The sequence below is a fragment of the Catharus ustulatus genome, chromosome 13, assembly GCF_009819885.2.
Source record: "Catharus ustulatus isolate bCatUst1 chromosome 13, bCatUst1.pri.v2, whole genome shotgun sequence".
NCBI classification, from domain to species: Eukaryota; Metazoa; Chordata; class Aves; order Passeriformes; family Turdidae; genus Catharus; species Catharus ustulatus.
In genome coordinates, this window is record NC_046233.1 from 17,415,223 (window position 1) to 17,427,522 (window position 12,300).

The 12,300-nt window shown below is 51.8% G+C and overlaps 1 protein-coding gene across 3 annotated transcripts in view; it reads left to right on the plus strand.

The window, feature by feature from the left end:
- Positions 1-12,063, plus strand: part of RAD54L2 (RAD54 like 2) — a 68,238-nt gene extending 56,175 nt beyond the window's left edge. For 2 of the 3 annotated variants that reach the window (XM_033071273.1, XM_033071274.1), the window contains 10 exons: positions 191-309; positions 610-725; positions 1,702-1,801; positions 2,128-2,333; positions 3,526-3,701; positions 4,430-4,626; positions 4,739-4,935; positions 5,422-5,511; positions 6,047-6,139; positions 6,356-8,483. In XM_033071273.1, the coding sequence (XP_032927164.1) occupies positions 191-309; positions 610-725; positions 1,702-1,801; positions 2,128-2,333; positions 3,526-3,701; positions 4,430-4,626; positions 4,739-4,935; positions 5,422-5,511; positions 6,047-6,139; positions 6,356-7,341 (2,280 nt within the window). In that variant the 3' untranslated portion in view covers positions 7,342-8,483. Of the gene's footprint in view, positions 1-190; positions 310-609; positions 726-1,701; positions 1,802-2,127; positions 2,334-3,525; positions 3,702-4,429; positions 4,627-4,738; positions 4,936-5,421; positions 5,512-6,046; positions 6,140-6,355; positions 8,484-9,370 lie in introns of those variants that run through there. The other variant, XM_033071275.1, reaches the window with a different exon arrangement.
- The last annotated feature ends 237 nt before the right edge of the window (positions 12,064-12,300 follow it).

The following is a 12,300-nucleotide window of genomic DNA, read 5'->3' on the forward strand; positions in this document are numbered from 1 at the left end:
TTGGAGTCTGTCATTTGGAGCTTCTGGAATGGGAGGTAGCAGCAGCAGTTGGGAGTAACATTGTCACCTCAAATAACTGGATGTAAATAACCTCATTGCCATGATTTATTTCTCTCACCTTGAGACAGCATTGTTGAACTAAATAGGGAATGAGCAACTCCACCTCTAATAGTCTCCCGTTTCTTGGTAGGCCAAAGACATCTTGTGCGATTACCAGACGGGAGTCCTGGAGAACTCGCCCAAGATGGTGTTACTTTTCCATCTAATTGAGGAAAGTGTGAAGCTTGGAGACAAGATCTTGGTCTTCAGGTAAGCAGAGTATCACCAACTGATGCTGTAGTCATTAAATACTGGAGTAATGGGATCCCCCCAGTACTGGGAGGTTTTTGCAGAGGATGAATGGCGTGGCAGTTCCCCTTTTCTCCTTTGTTACATTTTCGTCCATGGATTTTATACTTCTTCCGCTGTCATATTTACTAGTGAGGGGTGTGCTACACAAACAGGGTTTGGCAACCATCAGCACTGTCATATGCTGATGGGAGAAGGGTTTTTATACTCCACTTCTGCTGCTGGGGGTCTTTTTCCTGAACAGAGATCTTGGTTTTGCAGCCAGAGCTTGTCCACCTTATCTGTCATTGAAGAGTTTTTGGCAAAGAGACCGATGCCGAGTCCTCCGGGCTCAGATGGAGGAGTTCATAACTGGGTCCGAAACATCAACTACTACAGTGAGTGCACCCAGTCCTCCTCTCTTTTGTTGTGACACTGTTTGGTCGTGTGAAGGACTAATTCCTGAAAGTTGCCCACCATCCTCTTTTAGTTGTCTTTGAGTGTGAAAATGCTCTGCTGAAGCATTCTTCTGATGACCCTCTTTCAGATTGTTCTTACTTCAGTTGTTTTGGAAGACAGTGTCAGTTAAATAGCAAGTAAGCAGTAATTTCCAAATTGTCTTTTGACATCTTTCTTAGAAGATGTTAGGCATCTTTGACATCTTACACACTACTGCTTTTTTAAAGTTGCAAAAGATACTTTTTGCTTCCTGTTGGCTGTTTGCTAGATCTTGCTTCCAAAACCAGAATCGCTGTGGAATGCTTTCGCTTGATCAAGGCTGTGAATTCCTCTCCCTTCTTCCTCAGCTTTAAATCTTTCTCTGGTATGGGTTGTTGCTCTGTGTGGCTACTTTGCAGACCAGGACTGAGAAGAGTGATGGATATGGTGTTCCTGATTTTTGCAGAGCTGCCAGAAACAAGCTGCTGTCCAGGAACAGAGATATAACACCCCCTGCACTCCTTTACACCAGCACTCTCTGTGCTCTGGGAGGTTGTCAAAGGCTTTACAATTTTGATTTCTCTTGATTCCTGGAGTTTTCTGCATACATGAGGCCTTTGTTCCTGTTGTTCCTGGTTGCTATCCACCTTGCCTAAAGCAGAGCCTTAGAGGGCTGGATGTGTTGTAGTGCTCCCAGGCCTGGCCTTGAGTAATGTTTACTTGATCTTTCAGTTGATCAAGTCGCAACCTGGCTGGCTGCGTTGCTCCCGCCTTTTTGGGCATATTACAGGTACAGAGGGGTCCGGTTGAGTTCCTGGAGTACATGACTTGGTTTGGAACCAGTTTCAAAGCTCAGTGTTCAGAAACTGGATTTTTTCTGATGGAAATACCCCAAACATACAGAGCTTTTACATGTGTCTTTAATTCTCTTCTCAGGGCTGGATGGCAGCACCTCTGCCTCAGAAAGGGAACGGCTGATTAACCAGTTCAATGATCCCAGCAACACCTCTGTTTGGCTCTTCCTTTTGTCCACACGGTGAGTTGGCTGGAGCAGAAGGGCACAGAGGAAGACTCATACTGATGTTCTGGATGCATGTGGATTTTCAGTTCTTAACTTCCTTTGCAATATGCTCCCCATGGTATGATAATGCCATCTGCTTCTGAATTCCCTAGAGATGTAGGATTTCAGCTGTAGGCCTCTGCAACAGCTTAACAGTCTTAGAAACCAAACTTGGGTTTAAAGTTTGACTGGAAGAAACTTTGATATACCCTTCATGGACTCTTGGCTGTGATGGCTGTCCCTGCCTAGAAGTTTTGGTAATTGACCAGGGCAGCGGTTTGAAATTTGCCTTAATTTTCCAGTGCTGGATGTTTGGGTGTCAACCTGATTGGAGCAAACAGAGTGGTGGTGTTTGATGCTTCCTGGAACCCGTGCCACGATGCCCAGGCCGTGTGTCGGGTGTACCGCTATGGGCAGAAGAAGCCATGCCACATCTACAGACTGGTTTCTGATTACACCCTGGAGAAGAAGATCTATGACCGTCAGATCTCCAAGCAGGGCATGTCAGGTAAGCATGGAGAGCACAATGTTCCACTCTCAGCTTTCTCCTCTTAGCTCCTGGAAGTCTTGTTTCTGTGGGTTTTGTAACTTCTTTTTTTAAGGTTGAAAAACAGGCAAAGAGATGACAAGCACTATCCCAGGGCTATGTTTGAGTTGGCAGTGGCAAAGGATCCTGCAAGAAATTCATGGTAGTAGAGCCAGCATCCTGCAGCAAGGTTGTGGTGCCAATCCTCTGCTGTGCCGTTTCTCTTCTGGCTGCTGCAGCAGACCAAAGACTCAAGGGGTTGCTCATCCTGTTTTCTCCTCTGCCCTGGGTATTGCTCATCTTAAACTGGGTGTTACTACTTAAATAACTCTCTATCTCCATTTTTCCTGCAGTAAGAGAGGGAAAATAGCTAAATTAAAACATATACTGATACCTTTGACTGCTAGTGCTTGCTTAGGTGCTAAGAATAATTTATTCATTGTAGTTCTGTCATGCCTTTGTACCAAAAGTATCTTTTGTGCTGGCTTGTGCCAGTTGTCAAGTTGCTCTCATAGAATGTGCAGCTGAGGGTTGTGGTGACCCAAAGAGAGCTCTGTGTCCTTCTTTGTTCAAAACTCCTGAGGCAGCAGCCCAGTGTGATCAGCCCAGTTTGCTGTTCTGCACTTGGAGTCCTCTGTCAGCTGGGCTGGCTCCCATGAGAGTCCTGGATAGAGGTGTTTTCTGCATGTGCTCCCATTGACCTGTGTGAAAGAGGGAATATTCAAGGAAAATGTTCAGGCTCTTGTGAGTGAGGGAATGTGGCTGCTTTTGTGAGCTTTCCTCTTTAGTACATAGTTATTAATTTGAGCCTTTTTGGTGGGATTTGTGTGATGTGGCTGTAGTTCTGTCCCAGGATGTGTATGTTTACAGCCTTGTTACATGAGGTGGGACTGTCCATAATTAGTTCTGTGTTCCTGTTTGTCAGGAGCTTAGTGACCTGTACAACTTTGCTGTGCAGTCTGGAGCACAGGCACCTGTCAGCCTGACTTGGTCAAACAGGCTCAACTCTGAACATGATGATTTTTCTCCTTGCCCTGACATTTACAGAATACTTCTGAGGATTGTGTAGATTGCAAGGAGGGAGCTGTTTTAGGACAGAATTGTAGAAAAGGCAGCAGGCGAGCAGTGCTGATCTCTTCCCTTGTTTGCTTACTCCACTCCCTCTCTTTTCCAGATCGGGTGGTGGATGATCTGAACCCAGTGCTGAACTTCACTCGACGGGAGGTGGAGAACCTGCTGCATTTTGTGGAAGAGGAATCTGACCCTGCTCAGCTCTCCCTCAATCCGAGCAAGATGAAGGAGTCTGTTCTACAATTAGCCTGTCTCAAGTATCCTCACCTCATCACCAAGGTAAGACCAGTCTGTTTCTTTGCTGGCACTGCACTGCACAGGCAGGAGTGGGCCTGGAGGAGTCCAGCAATGTGACGGGCCATGGTGGCAAGAAGGATGCACCTAGGTGCTGATGGGAATAGGCAGAAAATTCTCTAGAGAGGACCCAAAGATCCCTGCCCTTCCCTGTGATATATTCCGCTCATTTAGAAACACCTCTGTCCTATACAGGTTTGGGGGCAGGTTGTCAGGCACCCCTTTTTTTTTTTACTTCTTGCTGGGCAGGAAGGTGGCAGTGGAATATCCCAGCTTGCTGTCAGCTCTTCTCCTGGGGTGACTTTAAACCAAAGCTGGGACAGGCAGCACTGGCCTCTGCTGTCAGGAGTGTCACTGGTGGGGTGATGCTTCAGAGTGGGTCTATGCCAGGTGCTGTGGGGCTCTGGGGGCTATGTGACATCATGGCAGGCTCCTTGCTTGTGCTCTTGGCCTGGCCAAAGCTCCTGGGTTTTGCTGTTTGCTCATGGTAAGTGATAGCCTTGGCTACTAGGTGATGGCATTAGCTGACTGTCACACTTCAAGATGAGCCTTGGTCACATCCACGGCAGTACCCCAACACGTGCTTTGCCATGGCCAGCTCTGCCAGCCTGGAAGGAGACAGGCTGCTGGGGAGCGGGCTGCTGCCGTTCGGGGTGTGCTGGTTCCCTCTTGCGGTGTGTGGGTGCCAGAACCGCGGTGCTGTGGGGTTGCAGGAGCCTTTTCAGCACGAGTCACTGCTGATCGACCGGAAGGAGCACAAGCTGACCAAGGCAGAGAAGAAAGCAGCCAAGAAGAGCTATGAGGAGGAAAAGCGAGCGTCCGTCCCCTACACCCGGCCGTCCTACGCACAGTATTACCCAGCCAGTGACCAGAGTCTGACGAGCATCCCTGCCTTTAGCCAGAGGAACTGGTGAGCAACTGCCCCTTCCCTTCTCCCCATGCTGTAGCCATGAAATGAGGGGGCAGAGGATGCTTATCACTGTGGGATGGGTGCTGCACTCTCCTTCCTCCTCTCTCACTAGGCGACCAGCCCTCAAAGGTGAGGACAAACCAGTGGCAAGCGTCCGCCCAGTTCAGTCCACCCCCATTCCAATGATGCCCCGGCATGTCCCCATGGGCAGTGCAGGATCAACCTCAAGTTCCAACCCTGCTGTCAACTTTCCCATCAACTACCTACAACGAGCTGGTGTCTTTGTGCAGAAGATTGTTACCACCACAGGTGAGTTGCTGCTGCTCAAAGTGGGTTATGTTGTGATGCCCACGGTAAATTGAGGATGCCCATGGTGAACTGAGGATCAGGGTGAGTTGTTACTGTCCACATGGGCTGTGGGCAGATGGGCATCAGAGGCAACGATACTGTCTCTGCATTTGAGTAGTTCCTCTGTGCCTGGAGGACTTTCCCTGCAGGTATACAAGAGCCATGGATGTAGTGGATTGTTGGGAGTGAACTTTCCCTGATAGAACCTGCAGTACTGTCACTGGTGGTTCTGGAGATGCTATGCTAGGACAGCATGGCTTTTGCTTCCTGGGACCCTCTGCTGTCTTTTTGTGCTGTGTAGAAATAAATCCAGGGCTTGCTTTTAGCACAGCACACAGGAGAGACAACTGCACTGCAAAAAAAGGGGTTGGTGGTGCACCTGCCCTCTCCTGGCTGTGGCTGGCATGTAGTTTAATGGGCACTATTCTGTTTCTTTCTCCCCAACAGATATTGTGATTCCGGGTACAAACACATCCACTGATGTACAAGCAAGAATCAGTGCTGGTGAGAGCATCCACATCATCAGAGGGACAAAAGGTAATTCTGTCCTGCAAAGATTTGGGGATAGGGTCCTAACCAGTGCTAATTAGGAAAGAAAATTATGTATAAGCATGAATCAATCCCTTGAGGAAAAAAGAAACAAGAAGGGAAGGAAGTCTAGAGTTTGCAGTGACTCTGTTGCAGCTCATGCTCTGGGTGTGCTGATGCTGCATGGCTGTTGCACCTGTGGCTGTTGCTCCTGTCCCTGAGAGGAGCTGTTGAACTTTGTGGCTCAGTTCTTCCTTGCCAGTCTGAGGTGGCCAAACACTCCCTGGTTCTTCCAGAGCAAACTGCTTCAAGTGTGAAGTTCCATATTTCCCAGTGGCACACTGGGAGGAGGTGATCTCCAGTCCAGGAAAGCTGAAAGTGTGAAAGTGAAGGATGAGGAAGGGGGTAGGAGCCCTCCACTGAGCCTGTGCAGCACTGCTATCGTATTCTTGCCCAAGGAATAGGACAGATTCATAGATCCAGGCCCTGAGCTGAGACTGGAGTTGTAATGAAGTTGTAGAATGAAGTTGTCCCTCTGTTCCAGGGACGTACATCCGGACCAGTGACGGTCGGATTTTTGCCATACGGACCACTGGGAAGCCAAAGGGCAATGAAGACCGTCGGACAGCTGCCTCAGGTAGGGGCCTGTGGGTGCTCTGTGGGGCTTGCACATGTGCTTTGCTGCTGGAGTGTCTGGGGCAGTATTCCCTGGTGTATTCCATCATGTCTGTGTTCAGAGCTAACCCTGTCATATCCCCAAGATATTACTATCTTCCTTTCCACTGTTGCCTCTTGGCCAGCAGGTTTTTCTCTGGGGTCATATTTCTCACCTGTCCCATCTCTTTGTTTGCAGGCTCCCAGAGCTCTTCCCTGGAGTCCACGAGCAATGGCAGACACAGTGCCTCATCCCCGCAGCTCCCCAGTGCCGAGGAGCTCACTCGGCCCATCTCCCCCGACAGCCCCGAGATCATCAGCGAGCTGCAGCAGTACGCGGAGGCGGCGGCCGCGCGCGAATCCCGCCACAGCTCTCCCAGCACCACCACGGCGCAGGGCCACGGCGCCCGCACAGACACCGCGCCCGGCGCCACCCGAGGAGCCGAGCAGCGCGTGGGGGCTCCCTGCGTGGCTCCCTCCGTGTCCTCGGCCCTGCCAGCCACCAGCCAGCACGGCGATGCCCACCCAGTGTTGGACTTACGGGGCAACAAGCGCAAGTCAACGTCGCCCTCGGCTGTGGAGGAGCAATCCCGGAGGCAGCAGAAGAAGCGCCAATTGCCGTCGTCCGTGCAGCCGTACGAACACGGGTACCCCGTCTCTGGTGGGTTCACCATGCCTCCTGTCTCTTTAAACCACAACCTAACCCATCCATTTGCCTCCCAGCCAGGAAACTCCTTGTACGTGGGCACTGGCACCTCTTTTTACCAGCTGCCCAATTTACTCCCAGACCCTCATCTGGTGTTCCCTGTGACTACTGACCCTCTGCTGACAGCCGGCACCGCCAGCTCTTCTGCTGCTACCTCAGCCACCGCCAGCGTCCCCTCATTCATGCTAAACCCTTCTCTGACAGGGGTGCTGCCCAATTACTCGCTTCCCTTCACGCAGTCACTCCTGCCCGAGCCCAGGATGTTCGCTCCTTTCCCAGCCCCCATCTTGCCTAGCAGCCTTCCCAGGAGCATGGCATCTGCCTACCCTGGCTACATGTCCCCTCACTCGGGCTACCCGGCTGGGGGTCTCCTTCGGTCCCAGGTGCCTCAGTTTGAACCCCAGGAGGTCCCAGAGGTGGGATGCAGCTCTAATGATGAGGACAAAGACGACGATGTCATAGAGATCACAGGGAAATAAAAAGGCCCAGCCTCCTGCTTGCTCTCAGCTCCGCCAGGAGGCAAAAGTTGCAGGACCTTTTTGGGAGTCAGGATTTTCCCTCTGGGCCACGGCAGTGGGTGGAGAAGGATGCGAAGGGTGTGGCGTGGGGGTGGTTTTGTTCTTTTCGTTTTGTTTTGTTGTTCTTTAGCTGTCAAGGATAAGAATTGTATTAGGGGCTGGGAGATGGGAGAGGGATAGAGTGGACCTTTGAGAGCCGAGGGAGCAAGAGCCGGGGAGGAGGGAAGCAGCAATGCAAACTGTAGGAGTGCCTCCCCCCACGCTCCGTCTGTCTGTCTGTCTCTGTTCTCTGTCTTGTCTGGCTGTGGAGGCTTGGTGTTGTGAGTCACCGCCCTTCTCAGGCCTGGAGGCGCGGGCTTGACTGCTGGCAGGGCCGAGCTCCCTCTCACATGAACTGCCTTATCTGTGATCTTCTCTCACTTCGAGAGGGGTGGGCTGGGGGTGACTTCACCAGAGTTTGGGGACAAAGTGTTTTTGATGGGGAGGGAGTTGGGAGGCATCTACATTGTGTATGTTGGGGCAGGGAGGGAGGGGATTGATGTCAAATAAAAGAAGAAAGAAAAAAAAAAAGAGAAAAAAAAAAATACCCCACAGTTTGTCACCCTCTTCGAATTCACATGAGACTAGCATGAGGGCTCCAGGCAGGTTCCTGTGCCAGGGCTCTGGTGGGGGCTTCTCCCAGGCCCTTCTGGAGGGTCCCGTCCAAGGTAGGTTGGCCCTGTGGGTCTGATGCCACCTCTGTGTGCCAGCCCAGATGAGCGGAGCAATCCCACATGTCTTGGTGGCCATCAGAGGGGAATCCTGCTGACTTCCCCATACCCTTCCAGGCTGTTTGAAGGCTATGTCTCACCCTGCTGTGGCCCACCAGATACAGGGGTGGGTGGGCTTGCTGCTGCTTCTGAACATCATCAGGCAGTGGAGAAGGTTGGGAGGGGACACTGGGCCAGTGCCAGTTGTTGTTGAATCTGTGACTGGAGACTTTCCCCTGCACAGAATCTCTACATTAATTTATTTCATGAAGGCATAATATTTATTGTCTGGGGAGTCTTTCTTTCTACTTTTAAATTAATTTCCATATTAAAAAAATAAAAAGCTGGCCTCCATCATGTGGTCGCTTGTTGGGTTGTCTCTGTGGGGAGAAGCAGATGGTTGACCAAAGTCTAGCCTAGGAGCAGGGCCAACTGTGCAGGTGGCCTGTGGCTGACCCAGGTGGCACTGGATGGATGTGTTCCATCAGGACATTCTGCCAGAGCAGGAGCTGCTCTGAATCTGAGCAGCTGGAGGGACAATGGAATCCTCTTGTCCTGGGGCAGGTGGAGGAGCACATGTGGAAGCCTCCTGTGCTCATTCCCAGTGAGGAGGAGAGCTCTGAGGTGCCTTTCCCCACACAGGGAGTGTCCCCCCCTGCTCAGCCCCAGGAGTGCAGAGCCTGGTCCTGGCCCTGCCAGCAAGCATCCCAGCTGCTCCTCAGGGCCAGGGCTCCTAGGGAGAGGCTGGGATATCCAGGTGCAGCTGGATTTGGAGCGTGTAACTGTGTGTGTGAACGCGCTAGGATGGACACTTGAAATCCAGGAATCTCCATGTCACATCTGGGTGTCACCATGCAGGAGCTGTGCTCACCTGCCTTGGATGTCCCTGGAGCTGGTGGTAGCCTGTAGGGGACCCCTAGGCCATGGAAACTGCAGTCACTGGTGTTTGCTGCGACCAACTAGGTGTAGGAAGGGGCAGGATGTTCTGACATCCTCCACCAAAGGAGTGCTCCCTTCCTGAGAGAGAGGGTTGTGTGTGCACGCGTGTGTTACGGAAACACAATAAAAAATGTTATGGGGCTTTCCTAGTGTCTTTCTCTGTTTAATGGACATTGTCTGTCAAACATAACCACACCATTCATAGAAGCCTTAGATCAACAGTTTAGCTATGCAAATTATTTTAACTATTTTTTTAAAAAAACAAACATTAAAATAGTGCTTTCTTCTTTAACATATCCTAGGAGTTGAAAACCGAGGGGTTCTGAGCAAACTGCTGGACAACTTGTCTTTGGATGCACCATGGAAATAAAAATCAAACCCCCCCACAAAAGTAACAAAGCAAATTAACTGATGGTGTTCATGCAAGTTTCTCCAAAGACTTGACAGTGCTGCATCTGTGAGTCATGCCCTCCTGTGCTCTGTGTGTCCACCTCATGACCAGCTTGCCCAGATGTCCGTTGCATCCCTGTGAGGCTGTCAGTTTTCCTGTGGATTTGGGGAATGGACCTAGGCAAGGGCTTTCCTTGTCGAGAGTAGCAAGTGTTGAGACCTGCGGGCGCGTGTGGGAGGTGGGACCATGAGCAGACCCCCCCAGAGCCCTGCGGCTGCCCCAGCCCTTCCCATGGGGGTCAGGGTAGCAGGTGTCATCCAAGCAGCCCTCCCACATCATCTCTGAGTGGGGCCTGTGCTGGAACAAGGTGTGAAGATGTGGCTGGGGGCAGTCAGCAGTGTGGTCTGGATGTGGTACTGGTGACTGCACACCTCTCTACTCCTTGCCTCTCCAGGAGAGCACCCAGGGCTTCCAGGACAAGCCCTGGCACATCCCTGTGCTCCCACCTGATGTTCTCCGGTGATCCCCCAGCAGAGCCTAAGCCCTGTGGCAGTAGGAGCTGAGGATGACTGGGATTCTGCTGCCCCAGGGTGCAGAAAGTGCACCAGGCTGGCTGTTAATCCAGTACCAGGGTGTGAGGGCTGTTCCACCTCCTGTGTGGCCATGGCTTGTACACCCCTTGGCACCCTCCTGTGGTGTGGCTGCCCTGTGCATGACCCGCTGGTGGCAAATACCTGCAGCCCTGGGCAGCTGCAGCACAGGGGCCCTGCACAGCAAGTGCCCAAGAGCAGCCTCAGTTCTGCCCCATCCACCAGCTCTGGGCCCCCCCCTTAGAGAGGGGATGGGCCCTGGCAGAGCGTCAGCTGAGGTGGTCACAGAGATGGCCGTGATTCCCTGACCACAGGGCTCCCATGGGAGCTGGCAGTGGCTGGGGCTGCTCCCCATCGGTGCCATGGGAAGGATTTCCTCTGCCCCACAGAAGCCACAGGGGGATGTGGGTGATCCCCAGTGGGGGGAGCTCTCTAAGCTCTTAGACTCCCCTCATGTGGGCCTGTTCTCCCTCATCTGCTCTCCCCAGAGGTTTCTCCTCTCCAGCATGTGATTCTGCTGCAGAGGGTCCTCCCTTGGTTTTCCTGAGCCTAGAGCGGGGCTTTCCCTGCACCGGTTAAATTTTGCTGCTGAATTTTTGTCTCCAAATGACCTGATGGGAAGCAGATGCTGGTTCTCAGAGGGGGGGTGGGTGACTCTGAGGACAGCAGTGCAGGACTCTCTGCAGAGGGTTTTGGACAGTAAGGAAGATTTCTGAGCACAGCCCAAGGCCAGGGCAGACCTGTGGGGGCTTTGGGAATGGTTAGTTCCCCTCTGCACTGGCACCCAGCCCTCAACCCTTGCCTTTGGTGGGGAGTTTACTCTGCTGGGTGAAGGCTGAGTACCACTGTGGGACAGTGCCATGGGCACGGGGCAGCTGCTGCTGCTCTGTGCCCTGGGCTTGGTGGGCTTGTTGCCCCCACTGCTGATGTGGGTCTTGGGGCTTCCTGGGGGGCTGCAGGGTGGGGGCAACACAGCCCAGACTGGGCTCTATTTGGCGGGATCTACTGCAAATTGTCCTGGAGTGTCTGGGAGGGTGGGGAGGTTGGGTGCAGCTATTTGGAGAAAGCAAATATTTTGGCAAGCAAAGGGTGGGATTTCCACAGGGTCTTCACTAGAAATGATGTGTATTTTGACCTAATGATGTCAGTGAATCAAAGAATGGTTTGGGCTGGAAGGGACCTTAAAGATTGTCTTGTTCCAGCCCCCTGCCATGGGCAGGGACACCTTCCACTAGACCAGGTTGCTCCAAGCCCTGTCCAGCCTGGCCTTGGACACTTCCAGGGATGGGGCAGCCACAGCTTCTCTGGACAACAAATTCAAGAGGCTGAATGTGTGAGGATTGCTGCTGTTTTGGGGGTAGCTTCCAGGCCAACAGGGATAAGTACAGCAAATACCTTCACAGCTGGTATTTCTCACCACTCTGGAATAAATTTTGTTGATCCAGTCTTGGAAAGACCAGGGGTGGGGGAGGGCTAGGGAGGGGGCAGAGGTTGAACAGGGACCATAATCCAACTAGATTACAGTGAGGAATGGCTCTTGCACCTTGGAGCAAGCACTCCCTGTGAAGGGAAGATGGGGCAAGTGAGGGAGAGCAAGCTCTGCCACCTCCTGGACCACCACTGCTGCCTCGGCTGCTTCGTGTTACCCAGCTGGGAGCTGGAGTCTGGCAGATCCATGGGAGCCTGAAGGAATCCATCACTGAGTCTCATTTAGGGTTTTCTGTTGGTTTGGATTTCTTTTTATTTTTATTTTCTTTTCTTTCTTTTTTATTACCGCCTTAGTTTGTGGCCTGTCTTGTTGTGGTTGGAAAGAGGAGTATTGCTAGCCAGGTGGGTCGGTCAGTTGGCCCCACGCATGATCATGTGCTTCCCTCTTCTCTCTGTCGAACGGGATGTGCTCGCCTGATCTCCCAGAACAGAGACTTTGAACAATTTGTTGTTTATATGATGTATTTATTTTTACTTGTGTTTCATGTCATTTTTTTAAAAAATAATAAATTGTAAGTTGGTATAACTGCCTGTTGCTTCTCTTTCTTTTTTTTTTTCCTTTTTTTTTCCCCCTCCAGTAAAATAAATGTCAAAATGAAAAAAGGAAAGTGGTGTTGTTTGAAGTGAGTTGGAGCTGGGCTGGGCATGAGCATCTCTGCACACCTGGAGCCCAGCCTCAGGCAGCAATTGTGTCCTGTTGCTTTCAGCAGCACCTGGGCTCCATCCACACCTCGGCAGCCACCCAGCAGCATCCTGCTGCCTC